The 17,345-nt window shown below is 38.8% G+C and overlaps 1 protein-coding gene across 2 annotated transcripts in view; it reads right to left on the bottom strand.

Annotated features, from left to right (window-relative positions):
* The window catches only part of LOC129782548 (methyl-CpG-binding domain protein 2-like), a 40,492-nt gene that overhangs the window by 3,202 nt on the left and 19,945 nt on the right, over positions 1 to 17,345 (bottom strand). For both annotated transcript variants that reach the window (XM_055792620.1, XM_055792621.1), the window contains exons 4-5: positions 7,371 to 7,461; positions 6,447 to 6,624 (exon numbers count right to left, since the gene is read on the bottom strand). In XM_055792620.1, coding sequence (XP_055648595.1) covers positions 6,447 to 6,624; positions 7,371 to 7,461 — 269 coding nt within the window. The remainder of the gene's footprint in view (positions 1 to 6,446; positions 6,625 to 7,370; positions 7,462 to 17,345) is intronic.

The following is a 17,345-nucleotide window of genomic DNA, read 5'->3' as shown; positions in this document are numbered from 1 at the left end:
TTCTGCTGAAACAAAGGTTTGTTTCCTTGGGGAAAGTTAATTCAAAAATACTACCTCAGTATCAACACAAATTTAAGATATTTTGATTCATTGTTTAGTTTAGAAGGTAGTATCTAGCTTTCAAATGTTACAAGAAGTCCTCTTTCCAGGTTTTCCCCAAAGAACACAAATTTTGCATCAGACCCAGGGTGTTTTTTACATGAAAATCCACTTGTTCTATCAAGCTATGTTTTCCAAAAAAGAAAACCTTTAAACAAAATACACACTTAAAAATAGCCAGAACTCATCAGAAGCAGGCACAGGAAAACATTCATTAGTGCCACAAACTCCCTGTGGCTCTTTAGGATGGCAGGACAGATAGAAAGAACATCAAATCCTAGAAGAGCAGGAGTGATATCCCACAACCTCCACAGAAGCCAGAAGCCTCTGAGGAGCAACAGCCTCTGAAGCTATTCAGTTCTATAGCTGCAACCACTACCAGCCCTCCCCAAGTACTTCAGAGGAGGCTGTCTGCTTACAGAGATAGCAAAAAGAATTAAAAAAAAACCACAACAAAACAAGCTAGCAGGTCAGTACAGAACTTGTCTTCTATCTTCCAGGTATTTTCTATCCTTGTTTTCTGTCTTCAATATACAGCTTACTGTCCCAGAGCTGTTAACTTTCAATGCCTAGAGTGATCTTTCAAACCCTGGGGCAGAGAACTGAACAAAACTAAAGATACCTTATCTTTTGCAGAACCTGTGACAAAGGAGAAATAAAAGTTAGGGTAGCAAATTCAGTATTTGTTAATTGAATGAAAGTGATTCCAAGAGCACACATGAACTAAAATACAATTAAAAAAAAAATCAGTACAAAAAACTTGTCACCATCACACTGTTGGAATACACTGCACACTGGAAAATAAATAGTTGAAGTATAATTTATTTGTCCCCTTTTTGGCTTCAAGACAGTGGGATCTTTCCACAGTCCCCAACCTACAAACTCATTGCAACAGGCTTCAGACTACAGCCACTGACACCAGCAGATCCCTTCCCTTGATTCCTGGTGGTTCCTTACTCAGGGCTAATTTGAGCTATGATGGTAACTACGAGCACTTAACAACAGCATTTTTTAAAAAGTGCCTGAATGACCAAATCAGAAGAAGAAAGCTGCTGGAGTATCTTTATAAAGCTTTCCATTAGAGTGCAAAGAAAATTCCAGTAAATTAAAACACAGGAAGGACACTTCCCTACTCTTACACAGAATGGATTAAGAATGAAAGGTAGATTTTCCTTGAACACTGTTCTGGTCACTGGGCGTTTTAAGTGTATCTCCTGGAAAAGCCCTGAAGTATCACATAGCCAGTGAAGATATGGGAAATCAGCAATCCTCCCTTTGTCAAAAAAGTCACAGGGCATTTTGGTAACCTTGCCCACTCAGGAACCTGAATCGAGCCATGAACAGCAGAGGTGGGAGAGAAAGGAGGCCCCTTCCAGGCTGTGAATATTTCATAACCTAAATGTGTATCACAGAATACACTTCACAGAAAGCACACAAGAAGTTATTCTGGAACACCTTTTCCTTCTTTCTTGTGGCTACAAGGTCATTCCCTGCTTTGCTCTTCAATGAGTCTGGTGTCCAGGCACAGAATCTAACATAAAGGCCAGCAAGTATCTTATATATCAACTTTGGGGAGCTTTACCACCTCATTAGGCTCCTTATTTGAGATCTTTTAAACACACTTCACTATACTGATGAAGTTTTGAAAAAAAAAACATGCTGAAGCATAAACCTCAGCCTGTCCTCAATTTCGGAATCATTATCCTGATGTGACAAGCCCCTTCCTACCACCTCAGACATAGAACCAGAGTATTTAACTCTCACAATACACAGAAGTGACAGTCAGTTTTCTCTATCTTGGACCAGCTTCTGTTATTAAGGGCCCAGGGTCCCTATTCATGGTCTACGTGACCTTCTCCAGAGGTTACTCCTAGGTCTTGCTTCCCAAACTCACAGGAAGACATAGCTTTTGCCAGTTAACTCATTTCCAAGTTTTCAGCCAGCTAATTGATCTACCAGGGAGCAGCAACCAAAAAATAATTCACACCACTCCCGGTCCTGAAGGGTCTGGTCTTCTAGCAAACGGTTTTTAAGTATTAAAACCATAGCTCTTTATACAAGTAATACGATTTTTAAAGCACAGGAACTACCAAGAGCAAATGTTTAAGAGCCAACAGCAAGAAAACACTACTAATAAGAAGTGCTCATCTTTAACACTAAATAAAACTCTAGGGCTTAGGAGTAGCTCCATTCAATTTGATTCATGTGACTTCTAATGCTATCGTGATAAACTAGCATAAAGTAAAACTACTTTAGCCCGTTAAGTCAGCAGGGTTAGCAGTGCTGCCAGGGAAGACAGCCACACACAAGTGCCCACTTTTTGCTACCAGCCCTCAGCCCTTCACCTCCATGGCTCCCTGGCACCGTCCTGCAGCCTGGGCTGATCCTTCTCACCTCCTCAGCTGCATCACTTGCTGCTAAGCAGCTCCCCAGCCACGTGCACTTTTCAGCCTTCCTCCCAGCAAGACACAAGCCTCATCCTTTAGTTTAAGAACTATTGTCTTCGAAAGCAAGCTAATATTAAAGACACTTTATTCCCAACACAGAAATTCACAAGCCTCTAATTCCAATTCCAACCTTATTTTCAGTGGAGAACTGCTTGACACAACAGGATTCAGATGATTTCCTTATGCTTAGCATGATTTTATTTGTCCTCACTACTTGTACTCTTCTTAGCCCACAGAACTAACTGATGTGTGCATGCTTTAAAGACGTGTGATTCCACAGTACTGTATGAAATCCAACTACGGTACTGTGCCAACCTCCCCTCTGGCTTCTCCCACCATTTTTTTATATTGCTAAATCTACTGAGGCTCCATTTGATTTAGGTCCTTATGTGCTGGCACAGCAATATCTACTCTGTCTTTAACATAAAAAATGGGTTCAGATTAGATGGGAAAAATCCACAGAACCAACTTGTGCTTGTCTGAACATCAGCTCTACCTCCCTTTGTGTCAGGGGGAAAGTAATATCTCTTTCCCTGCTCTTCCAGCACATTCAAATATAGTATTTTTTGGAGACACTCTAATCAAGAACCATCACCATAAGTGCTTACAGTAACATGTACTCTGTTTTTATGAAAAAAATACTCTAGAGCTTCTCAGCAGCAGGCATTACAGAAGTCTTCCACCAACCAGGTCTGAGATGCACTGCTGAAAGGAGAATTATGTTGACTGTATTTCTTGTATTATATTAAACTCAGGTTTAGAGGCATCTGCTAACTCCCTCACACACATACGCCTCTCCAACACATCACTTCCAACACATCTTTCCCATCTCCTCCTCCCATCTCAGCAGAAATTAACCACTGTAAAGACAGCCTATTCTAAATGGTAATTACAGAAATCCCCACGTGCCTAGTTACTGTGCTTTCCTGACATAAACTTTCTGCCCCCAGATCTAGAGACAAATTGTATCTCATAACCAAGATTGATAAGGATTATTTAGGGTTTTGTCTCTCTGCAACATGCATCACTTTACCTTACAATTTTCTTATTCCCGAGGAAAGCTCAGACTGTGGAAACACTCTCGATCTCATTTTCTTCCTCTGGCACATTATAGTTCTTGTGGCTTTGGTCTGCCACACGGAACGTGAGATTTGTATAGGGTATTGAGGAATCTGGTGAGGAACCAAGCTACAGCTGACTAGCTTGGATCAAGGTTCATACAGGTTAAGTATGAATGTATGTTCATATGGATTCAGACATTATTAAATCCATTACAAAAAAAACCTTAGAGAGCATTAAACTTTAATTACTCTCCATTGCTGTCTCATGGTAAATACAACTTCAGGTTTTTTTGACAGATTAACAGCTATTTTGTCTTACCCACTACTGTGCAGAGCATGACACAGCCAGATTACAGCCAGTACTACATTAATTGTTATGCTTTGGTAAATTTAACAGGTTATGACTACCCATAAGAAAAAGCAGAAGTACCACTACCATGCTATTTGAAATGTCAAGATAGCTGAGAAAGCCCAGGAACAAAACCTACTGGGTGCTGCTCAGCAAAGGACCTAGACTGAGCAAGACAAATGGCTGTTGAAAACTGCAAGATGGGATTTTTCAGAAACTACTTACATGCTTTAGGAAAAGAAATCCCCTGAAAATGGTAAGCTTTAGAAAATCCCACTCAAGAGAGAGACACTTGAAAAGAATGACAGACTAGACTATGAAGCAGAACAGAGCTGTGAGTCAAAAATTATTTTTATAATATATTGCAAAATTTCATCCACCTAAGCATAACTGGAAAAAACAATCCACCTATTTGTTATTTGCAGAAGATACCATTCCCCAGTTCATCCCAAAAGAGAGAAACTGTTTAAAGCATTTATCTGGCAGAGACACAAAGGTTGTCAGTCTTAGCCCTTGATGGAAATGAAGGCAACTCAATAGTGCAGTTGCAAAGAACTTAACTAGATGCTCGTCAGGAAAGAAGCTGCAAAGCAGCGGTCTCAAGATAAATGATCTCACAGACTCAGTATGGGAGAAGACAGTTAACAAGGAATTCTAAAAGCCTGCCTCGGGAGGCTAAGATTTGGATGTAAAGACCACGGAGAACCACACCACACTCATTTTACATACTTACCCTTCACAGGACTAGCATTAAGAAGCGCAGAACTATTCAGGTGTATGCCACAACTTGAGAAAAAAAATAGGTGTTTGTCCCTAGTGATCAGGAAGCATGGCTGTTTCTTAACCATGCATTTATAGCAGGTTATTTAAAGTTTTCCCACTGAATGCTAAACCAGAAGAGAAAATTTTGCATTTTACCCTGACTATGAAAGAGATTTACCATCATTACATGACCAGGAATACTTCAAGTTAAACATGAGTCAAGCTGACAGCTATTTTAGTAGATATAAACAACTGCAATAATCTCCCTGAAGAATCTGTAGTACTAAAGAATATATGCTGGCACCTGACCAGATATCCCCAATGACAACCTTTTCCATACCATTTATGTAAGTTCAGAAAGCAATTGTACTGCTTTCCTTAGTGATAACAAGTGCTGTATTCTGATACTAATTCTTCATGTTTTCTGGATGGTCTTAAAATGAAAGTCAGCTTCATACAAACAGTATGAAAAAGTAACTTCCAAGAATCTTTTGGTGGTGGTGAGCTGCCTAGGAAGTCATGAATCAGAAGAGACACTGAACTGGCAGCATATTCACAGAGGTATTGCTTCTCCAGTTCAGAATCTGTGTTCTTCCTGAGTTGCCAGCACTGACTTCTAATTCATTATTTACTTTTTTTAAAAACAGCTGAATGACTGATAAGACAAAAAAGGAATTTTGTTTCAAATAAATAATAAACGTTGTCAAACGTGCTAAGAAATTTTCTCATGCTGCCCTGTAACTTTTTTTAACAAAGCAAGAAGAGCTTACCTTTTGAAAGCATTTCAAGTTAACGTTTAAGAAAATAAAGCAAAGTAAATCCCTAAGCAAAGCACTGGAAATTGGATAATTTTATACCTTAACATTAGATTTGCAGAAGCTTCAGCTAGCCATCTAGGGCTTAGAAAAGACTGTGTTAGTAGTATACTTTGGTGCCGAGTGCACTAAGTTGCAAGATCCAAGTTTGGTCTTCAGATTCCCTATGCAATCCAGAATTAACTAAAAATGTGATACTCGAGGCAGTGTTCATCCCATGTGCTGATTCATGCTAAGCAATGCTAAAAAGAAATATATCGGATGACAGGCTTATGTCCCATGTCTTGCCACACTCTGGCAATTAGTCAATGCAACAAGAAATCTCTCTCTTCACTCGGTCCTAACTTTGAAATTCAGTGCTGAAGCTCCTGCTTTTAGTACCCCCAAAAATAATGAATCTTTCTTTGAAAAGAAAATTAACAGTACAGCTGTTAAAAAACAAAACCTTTGCCCCTATGTGAACAGATCTATCTGTGCTCTTCATACCATATCCCAATCTCCCACTTCAAGAGGGTGTGTTAGCTGCAAAACTATATGCTATAGGGGGATATTCTTATTCTCCTTTGTTGAAGTACTTACTTTTTAACAGAGAACAACAAATTTACTTGATCTAACCAGAAAAGGGAAGGAAGAAAGCCAATACGGATTATGACTATAGCTTAATGTTTAGGGCTCTATCTTGGGAAAGAAAATGTGAATTAGGACTCATACCTTGGGGAATATTTTCTATCATTATTTTGGCCTCAAAGAAAAAAAAGAAAACAGTTTTTCATTTTTCTAAGCGGGTGACCTAATCAACAGGTACAAGAAAAATGTTCACACTTCCCTTATCTCCAGGACTGCACTGAGCCAGGAAGGAATCTACTTTAATGGAACTTGCTTTTTGTTTTACTGAAGACTTCCAGAAACTTACCTAATGTCATCATCTGTGACTATGAAAGCTTTGCAGAGGGGTTGAGATGTATTAAGCCAGACGGCTGGGTTCTTCTCAACAGCTGCAGAAAGCTGCCCCGTGATAGGTGCAGAACTGGTGTGCAAAGCACTGGCAACAGCTGATAACAGGGTATCGTCATTGTTACCTGGGCCAACTCCTAAACCAAAGATAACCGAAGAGTTACCATTCACGTTCCCTACGTAACTTCAAGTGGCGGAGCTCTTCTCAGTTTGTAAAGGTTATGTGTACTCATAATATAACTGCCACTGGATACACGATTGTATAATCAAAACAGTTAAATGCAAGTTCTTAACAATGGCTTTGTAATAGCACAGTTCTCATTTACATTTAAGTCAGTATTGCAAAAAGCATCTCATTTCTAAAATGGGCTACGTTTTTTGTTTACACTAACACTTACAATATCATCAATTTTTTAATCAAGATGATCACATCACAAACTTATCAGTCACATACTGAAATAGTTTCTTTGCAGCTTCATGGTATTAATCCACACCAGCACAGCCTTTGCTTTAACATGACAAGGTATTAAATCAATTCTGGAAAATGAACACTGGAGATTTTTACAACACTAACATTCCCAAGAAAATCTCCCAAGCAGTATAACAAAGTTGTTAGCTTTGAACTATGACTTGAACGTATTTTAGATCAACTTTCACCAATAACAGTGCAGTTCTGAAGTGTGGTTTATATTAACTACATAAATTAACTAAAAATAAATACAGTTTTGGAGACTGAGGTATTTTGTCAGCAAAGAACACTTATAATTTCAAGTTTACTTCATCTGACTGCAAAATGAAAACTTAAGAGCATCAAAAACTCCATCCTTTTTAAGCACAAACAATTTTGTGGATCTGAAGCAACTGCAGCAAGTGACCACAATACCTTGAAGACCTTTAGGTAGTTCCATGGATTTTATGATTTGTTCACTGACATCCGATGCACTGAGGCCTTGTAGCCTCTTCTCCCAGAAAAGCTGAAAAAGAGAAAGCAAGACTGCTCATGAGAAATAATTAGAATAATAATAATAATAAAAAAAAACAACTAAATCAGCTCATGGAAATAAACAGCATTCAAACAATAAAAGACAGTGCCTAGCAGCTTACAAAACAAGCAACCTGGCAGTCATGTAAGCTACCAGAAAGGTAATATCCTATCTGCTGATGGAGTTTCAGCCATGGAGAACATGCTTGTACAGAATTATGCAGCGTGTGTTGAGACCCTGGAGACAGCTCTGCACGCCAGAGCAGTCCAGCTGCACCAACACCAACGCCGGTCAGCAGCTATGCCACTTCAGACCTATGCTGGCCTGATGACCCGGCCCTTCCTGACACTGCATAGATCTCTTGACTTATCTGGAAACAGAATCAAGTCTTTCCACTTTTTGGAAGATACGTGAATTAAATTCACATTCATTTTACTTTTTATTGCTTTGTTTATTAGTTGGGAGTATGCTTCCATTTCTCACAGAAACCTATTTCTTGACCTAAGAGACTTTTGTCCAGTGATACAGATTTCCCTACTCACTGCTATCTTACTGGTCTGAAGATTCATCCTGAAGTTCTGGGCTGGAGATTAGCCACACTTGTTTTTTAAAATGGCCTTTCTATTTAACAAGATAGTGATGAAAGCTAGTTAAAAAGTTGATTTCCATTCCATGGGAAACTACCTTTAACAAAAAATCTTAATAAGGAGGTAAGCAAGATCGTAGCTCTGCAATTTTCTGTGGAAAGGGCATTCAGAAATAGTTTGATTTTCCTGCACTTTTTCTTATTTTTCTGGGGGAGAAAAAAAATATCTTTCTTTTCATAGATGCAAAATCTGAGACATAAAACTAGACAGGCAGTTACTCTCATTCCTAGGAAATTCTTTGCTGCAGCTGTGTAACCAGAAGCGGTAGTTTAAGATGAGGCTTTTGAATGTCACACTCTGCTCTAAAACCCGAAGTGAAACCACTAGCACATCCTCTTTCATCTTCTGTGGAACCTAAAGTGCCAGTCACACAACATCGTAACTGTATCACTGTACATCAGTGATTCTTATTCAGAAAAAAACCCACATTTTTTTCAGTTACAGAGGTAGTAAAGTCAAAGAAAAACACAACAAAGAACATCTACCTTAGCATTAAAAGCATACTACTGACTGAAAATAAAACATACAGTTACGCTAAGAAAAATGCAGTACTCTCCACAACACGTCTGTACAGCTTCATAAATCAGTTGAATGACACTTGTGTTGCCTGAGAGATTACTATGTCATTTTATAGAGATCTACTTATTTAAGCATTCTTCTCTGGACAACAGGACGCATTTGTAATGGAGTTTAGATCTAAGTGGTTTAAAAAGCCCACACAGGTTCACCTAAGTAAGCTCTACAAACTGACTACATTTCACACCTTCTTGACATCTCCGTGATTTGACAGCTTTTTGAAAATACCTGTTGACACTTGCATCTCATTTTACTAGAGCCACTTAAACTTCAAATGCTTCCTGTAAACTGACTCCTCACTCTTAACTAGTATTAATTTTCAACATTCCAACCCAGGTTTGAGCTACATTGTTAGCTGAGTATCAAGGCACCTCCATTACCTTGTTGAATGTTAAATATTTAGTACCTCCAGCCATTTCCTCCTGCTGTTTACCACTATTGCTAAGCCCCCACCCCAAGAAATCACTTGAGGTGTCTTACAGCGGTCCTTACAGCTCTGTGGACAGAGTGGCAGTGCCTTAAAGCTGTCTAGAAGGCTAAAGAAATCCTTTGTTACAGAGGCAAAACCAGCAACTTGCTAGCCAAACTCTAAAAGCAATATCAGGATTCAGATAAATGATGTCAAAGTAAAATCTTATCAATTCAGTATTTTGTCACTGGGTTAGCTTCCGATCTTGACAAAGTCTCTAGAAAGCTTACTTATGTTTTCCACTGTTCAAAGAATTCACCCTGCATTCTCCTTTCCTTCTGCATTTCATCAACTTTTAGAGATAAGCAAAAGGCCCACCAACCCCAAATCCAAGCCACGTTTTTATATGCTACAGGTAAACATAAGAACAGCTCTGTTCATTCGGGATAAAATGAACTGGTCTACAGCAGCAAATACATCACCAAATACAATCAAACATTACTGGGGTTTGATTCTTCAGGTCCCTACTGGGAACAACCCAGCACACATCACAGAGGGACAAGGAATCGGGAGAATGGTTTGGTTATAGAGAGTATATTAGGAATGCAAATCCCCACGTGGGAGAGAGTGCTTGAAGAAGGACAACTAGCACATATGAAAGCTTAGAAGATTTGGGAAGTGTAGCGCAGTATTGATTGGGTGTAGCTTCCAAGATCAGGACTCGCTCAGCTCTTTAAGCACTGATTGCGAAGGCAGGGAAAAGTCTGTACAACTAGCAACACCTCAGATGACTTTTGAGGTCAGCATCAGGTAGAAGAAAGCACCTGGCACTTAGACACACTTGCTGAAACAAGATTGAAGCAAAGCATTTTCCTAGCACAAAGCTTCCAGCACCATTATGTATAATTATTTGCAAATGACAATGACTGTGCTTCAAATTCTCACCTCCCCAGATCACCACCGAGACTGCACACGTCACTCCTACTAATTTTTTGCCCAGAAATGAACTGCATTCCTAGAGTTTTATTATGAAGTTTGTTTTCCAACCCTCTCTGGGTTCTTACGAGTTCCCTCTGAAGCCCTGTGTCTTTTCTTGGTTTTTACTGAAGATTCTGAGCTGGACCAGATCTGGACAAGTATTTCCCTATCAGCTGTGCCAGGAATAGCTATTAAGGGACGGTGAGAGAGGGAAGGAAGCTACTAAATACAAATTCAGACACAGCTTTTGTGTTACTTCACTTACATGATGAAGATGCAACCATTCCACAGCAGCAGAAGTAACCGAAATAGATCATGCAAGTCTTGATGTGCAGAATATCTGCCTCCGAGGTACAGCCCTAAACATAGCTTACACTATTTAACTTACAGCTCTCTCACCATTAGTGAGACTGGGAATAGAAAAAGAGAAAATAAAGTTCGGGTTCACAGGCTTTGTGCCCCGCTAAGCAGAGAAACAGGCTCCTAAATTAGGAGCAATTCATACAAATCCCATCTAGTTTGGTTGCATCAGCAGCCATAGAGCGTTGCTGGACTTTGTAAAACAAGGAACAGCCCCTCACACAATGCAAGCGTCTGCAGCTACAGCCAGCCAAACTCAACAGATGACTGCCAGCCACAGAGGCCACCTTCTGCATAATAACCTTACAGCATCTCACCATCAGAGGTTTCCTCATAAAATGGACTGAGCTCTCCAGCCTGTGCTTTTCTCAGCTTGAAGATGCACTGGTACAGACAGAAAAGCAAGATACATGCCCCCAAGGAAAGAAGCATTAGCAGACATGAGAACCTGTTATTCAGTAATGAGAATCCTGATGGAACCAGCAGAGGAAGGAATGGGAGAAGAACTGGATTTCAAGACTTGTCATTGTTTTGATGTGGTATTTCACTACTAATGCAAAATGAATAATCGTTCTGAGGATTCAGTTATGGGTATTCATCCTGCTGGACGATGAAAAATGGCTATATTTCAGTTTAGCTTGAAGCAGTGGTTAGGGAACACACATCAAAAAGAGACTAAAGCCATGGTCCTTCATTTACTGATGTTTGGAGTGTTTTAGATTCAGAAAGACCCATCAGCCAAGTGCTCCATTTCCTAGGAAATTAATCAATGCGCGTTATGTCAAAAGTGACCTCTTATGCAATAATCTCCTGCTGAGCAAGAAATGTATCCCTTATCTCTCAAACTTACTCTCCAGAGGGCAAGCCTGTTTTTTTTCCTGTGACAGAGGAGGCAGCATAGGAATGCAATGCCAAGGTCCCCAGGGTGGAGCAGAATTTTCACTTCCTTGTTCTGAAACTCCATAATGGCAGAGCTGTACCACAACTGTGCTTCTGAGGTTCTTTATTTGGAGAATTATAAAATATTGCTTCCTCCATAATTGTTTCTTGTCCAAGAAAAACTATTTGTGACTAATGGTGAACTATAATCTAACCCGTAATCTCTGCAAAAAACACAGTCTCCTAAGCAACTATTTCTCATTCAGACAACAAAGAAACAATAGATTAGCCTTTCTATTGCAAGAACCACCAAACATATTATGAGCTGCTCGCTCCTTTTCCTTAGATAAATAAAAGTCTATTTGCAGTTGCTCAAGCTCAAGGAAGCCTACAGGAAATTTTTGCTAGAAAGAAATCCATTCCAATTCTATTATTTTTAAAAGAAAAGCACATGTGTTCTTAACATTCAAACATTCCTGGAGGGTGACTGATTTCTACATAAACAAGAACCTCAGATTTCTTCTGCCATTTACTATTTAGAGAGTATTGAAAATACTGTAGATGTCAACAGACTGAGGTACTTGACTGGACACACAGAAGAAAGGACAATGATTCCAGTGTTGGTGAGTTCACAGATTTGTTTACCGAGGTAGTTTCTTCTATTTAGACAACTACAGATATCCACTCTTAACTTGCAGCAGCAGTCAGAAAAAGCTACCATCTAATTCAGAAGTAGGATGGACACAGCAAGTTTAGCAGCACAGTCACAGCTCCAGGAGCTGCCTTGGCATCTTCCTAGCTCTCTGCAACCACGTGTATTTCCATGCTGTTTGCAGGTGCATTATAAACTGGTCTGCAAGCTGATTAAAAGTTAGTCTACACAAAGCACAGTCAACATATCTATACTGTACTGCAGACACAGCCAGCCTGCAATTTTGTAACGTTTTAAAATGTGTTTTAAAGGCTGAGACCAGAATGCCAGTTACTGTTCGGGAAACTGCTCAAACAAATGACATTGCAGGCAGTTAAGTAAGGAGATATGATTAAAGAGAGGTCTTTTCAAAGTCTCCATGAAAGAATTTAAAAAGCATGAGAATTTCTGCAGAAAATCAGAAAAATTCTTTCCTCTTTTTATATCCAGTTGCTGAGCTGCTCAGCTCTGCAGCATCCATAACAGCCAATCAAAATTTCAGTGTTCCCTTAGCTGCCTGGGAGAGGGAGATGAAACTTAAATCTCATTGGGTTGCTTCCATCCCTCTTTTTAATAATTCTAATAGATATTAACCAAGAAGCTTAAGTTTTCCAACCCTATTTGAATTCTAGATTCTAACCCTTTAAGTTGATCCACAGGAAAAAAAAAGTCACATCTATTTGACAAAATACAAAGTGCTAAGAGCTAAATATGCCTTTCTTATTAAGAACTGTTCACAAGAAGACATACATAAAATGACATCCTGCAATTTTTCTCATAAAGTAGGCTTTTTAGACTGCATATATATTATGAAATGACTATGGTCAGATTTAATTTGTCATATATAATCCTATTCAATAACCCATTACAATACAAGCCACTGCAAATATATATGATGGTAAGTTTATAAAAGAGACTTTCAAATCAATTTTAAAGAGTACTTCTGGCCTACAAATAGATTATAAGTAAATATATCAGCTGTATCCTAAGGCATTTTAAAAAAGAAAATACCCTCAGAATTATCCTAAGGTGGTTTTTAAAGGTGGTTGTCTGTCACAGAACTAGAGGAATTGGATCACATAATACTGCCTGTCCAATTTTCTCAAAATGAGCTTTGAAGGGAAGGATGTCCTTTTAAACACTTGAGGTATGTTTGTGGGATGTTTTAAGCCAAATGGATCAGGAAGATACTGATTTGCTTTGCAAATTCACTGGTTTACCGGATTACCACTCACATAAACATCAGTTTTACTAGTATGGTTTCAAATATCCCTACCACCACTACCAACAGTGTAAACCCGATTTAACTAGTGATCAGTGGGTCCTCAGGAGTCAAGAGTTCTCCCAAAGCAGTGTCTCAGGTACCACACATTTAGGGCACGGGGGAAAATGAACGAGTCTTGGATTTACCCTGGAAATGGTCAATCAGCATGGAACAGTGTGAACCAAGAAGCTCTAACAGACGAAGAAGAGGGTAAGTGCTCTACGTAGGACACAGGGACCTGGACCCTCTGGAGGCACCACATGAGTGAGGGTACAAAGGGCAGTGATCCATGAGAAAGTTTGATTTGCAGCACCATTCAATTTCATCCAGTTAGGTACTGTCAAGAACACTTGACAGGCAAGTAACTCAAGTTTAAGAGATTACATAAAAGATTTACTGCCTATAATAGTTTCCGGACTTCCACTGCTTCACATTCACCCACTTCACACTTGAGGAATACTCAAATCCAGATGCACAGGTGGAGCATTAACGTGCCCCAAAGAACTGCTACATCTAGTGGCCTGTTTGCAAAATAGGAAGGAGGGAGAAAATGTGATTTTAAGACAGTACTCAACACCACCTAAGAGGAAGATGACAGATATAGTTACATGATTTATTAAGTCATCATTAATTCCAGTTTCCTTTTCAGCAATGCTAATCTGACTTTTTAAATGTAAATCATCACCCTTAAATCCATCAAGAATGTATCATGTCTTATCGAAATCTTCTAACAGTGGAGAGGAGGCTAAAACCGAGGAGTTTGTTGGGGTTTGATTGGGTTTTTTTTCCTTTCTTTGCAGGGCCCACTACCAATCTTTCAGGATTCCTTTTCTTACACCGGTTTATCAAAACATTTTTATCAAAATATTTTGTGCAGGTTGATACTTCAAAAAGAGATGTTAAAGCACTCTGAAGAAAACAGCAATTGAGGCTATTAGATTTGCTATTTAGGAACTTACAGATACTACTATCATTTGATTAGATAGGAAGACTTTGCGAAATCTCAGTGGATTGACTGGTGCTGGTATTTGAACAAAAGCCACACAGAGGAAGAAGGCTGATAGTGAAGAGAGGTCTAGTGAGTACCAGTTGACCCTTCAGAGCATGCATGCATACACTCACAGCTCAAGTTCTGACACAGCCTACTTCCAGGATTCTCAGAACATTTCCATTTTTTCTTGGGTAAATTTCTCCAGTCTGATTGATAACCAGTAACCTATAAAACCTTTAAGAATGGCTTTGAAAGCTTTAAAATGCTGTCTTGCAGAGCTGTTGCTTGAAAAAGGCCTGGACAACCTCATGACACTTCTTGCATGCCACAAACTAGCATGCTGAATATATGGAACCAGCAGTTGCCACAAAGATTTGTTGCTTTGACAGATTTACCTATACGAAGATCATAAGCAAGCTGCGATTAGTTTATCTTTCCAAGAACTCCAACATGGTTTACTGCTTAAAAGAAGAGCTGCTGCCAAATATGTTCCCTGCCAACACCAACAGGCATGTCTTCTCGCTCTCAGGTCATGAAAAAACCTACTGACTGCCAAAGGAACTACAGTACTCATTTATTTTGATCTTCACAGAAGCAGGCAGGCCAAAGAGAATTTTCAGGGAATTCTGGTTAGACTGTCCTTTGAAGAGGGAGATACAATAGATATAAGCAGATAAAGCTTTCAGAGATGGATATCTACAGAAGCAAGAATCCCTTAAGGGATTTGGGCCAAGGATTGAAGAAAACAGGGAGGAATAACACTGGAAGGAAGTGGTAACTGAGTAAGCTTTATATACAAATAGACCATGTAGTCGGTGTTTCAGCATTCACTTAAATATCCAACACTGATATATTTACAGTCTGTGTACGGAAAAGTTTGCACACCTGAGTATGAGAGAAGGAGAAGACAGTGTCACACATAGGGGTTATTTATGTAAGGAAAATAGAGGCTTTATCTGGAGGGGAAGAGAATTCAAATACATTTGCAAGGTCGCATTTGTCCAACAGTTGTATCTCAAGCAACAGGTGCTCTACATGGTACAAACTTTATTAAGAACAAAGTTTTCCAGCAACTTCTGTCCTCACCCTGGCTTCTCTACTTTATCTCAACAGATCCTATCAAGAAAAAAATCACTGCTTTTTGAAAACCAGGCAAAGATCATACCTATTAATATTTATGCTCCAGCTAGCGAGTACAACATTGGAATGAACTGCATGCTATATTCAAACAATGGGCATGTGTGTACATCTATGTATGCATACATGAAGGGTGGATACATGTTCAGTGTCTGCAGTTTCTCCATACTTTTGGTTATTACTAATACCAAACCAATATTGTTCATTGTATGACGGAAATCAGTGCGTAAAGAAACCAGATCACTGGAAATTGTTTAGGAAAGCTGTCAATTTGCTTAAGATTCTACAGTAACTGACTGTATACTACCTAGAGCAAATTTCTTTGTTCCAGATTTTTTAATGAAAATTTTACTGAAAACAACTCAAATTTTATGTAAAAACAAATGTAACAATCTGTTCTCTCCTTTCCCAAGTCTCCCACCTATGTCAATCATCACTACTCAGAATGATGACAAACTAAAAAACAGCTCAAAGCAGCAATCTAGCTTGAAGAAAAGCAAGAGTAAGGCACACCAAGATTTGCTTTCCTATTAGATATATAAGATTAATTATTCCACATTCAGTGTGATCAGAGCTAGCATTTTTTCCAAATGAAGTATGGCAATACAGAGTAAGACTATTGTTTAGTGTCCTCTTCCGAAGATGCACTGTTGCAAACTTGGAGAAAGGAGTTTGAAAAAGAATGCCGACATAGTGATCAGCAGACAACGATTTCTTGAAGATCTTGCTATAGTTTAATCCATTAGAACCTATTTTAAGGCAGCAAAGATTTAACTTGGGTAGGTTTGAAAATTGACTATCCGGTAAGGATTTGCAAAATAGGCTTTCTCAAAAGATAAGGGATGCATTCCCAAAGACTTCAGTCACTATATATCTGAAGAAAAGATTCTGGAAGAAAGAAATCAGGGAGGAAATAGGCAAGCATGAAATGGTTTTAAATCCATCAAGACACGAATTGCTAAGGCATCCATTTCTCTTGCCACAAAGGTGCCATAATTTTCATATGCTTTGGTGATTATTACTGGTTCAGCAGACATGACCAAAAGGAAATTCCTGACACACAAAGTGTAGTAATTCAACAGGAAAACCCAAAGAATGTGAAGAGAATCAATAGACACATGCAATTATGCATCTTTTAGATCTGAATGTGATACACTTACATGGCCCCTGCTGAACTTCATGGGACCAACAGTGAGGTTAGCTGAGGCCTTCAAATCTTGCTGAAAGACATCTCAACAAAATGATCCAATATGGCTCGATATTTCTTCTTTTTCTTTCTCACCTGAATTTAGAGGATGCAGAGTCTAAATTGCTCATGTTATTTCTTACAAGAACAGCATTCAAGATGTTTGAAAGTGCAATATTAGAGACAGCTTGAGTTTCAAAGGAAATGTTGTTAAAAGTTAGTGACATGAGTGTACAAAAATTTGAACATGCCTCTGCATTTTCTTCTCATCCCTGCACCCCTAAAACAGAATAAGGTGTTTCAATTTGATGGTAATAATGCTATGCCTCAAAAGACATGTCAGACTTAGAAACAATACTTCAGTCCAATATACACTACATTATTTACCCAATTATTCATTCGTTAACTAGATTCTCATTTCTTCTCAGATCCCTCCTCCCCATAAAATACAAAACTAAAAAAGCGCTGTGTGAACAGGCGACCTGTCATTGACATAAAGAAAAGCAGCTAAAAAGAAGAATTTGTGTAAGATGAGTTGATGTTACCGTAGTTTAAATTTATAGTAGCAGTAGAGTGAAAAAGAGGGATTTAAAATACAATATTTTATTGATTTTGTGCAAAGTTCTTCTATATAAAAGAGATATTACAACTTGATGAGAACTGTGTATTTTATTGAAACTTCTATTAAGAAGCTGCACCTGAACAATTTTATTTTTTTATAATTGATGTCCAGTTGTGACAGTACAGCATAGATCTG

This window comes from Falco peregrinus, chromosome W (assembly GCF_023634155.1).
Source record: "Falco peregrinus isolate bFalPer1 chromosome W, bFalPer1.pri, whole genome shotgun sequence".
Lineage (NCBI taxonomy): Eukaryota > Metazoa > Chordata > Aves > Falconiformes > Falconidae > Falco > Falco peregrinus.
This window is presented reverse-complemented; position numbering and strand designations above follow the sequence as displayed.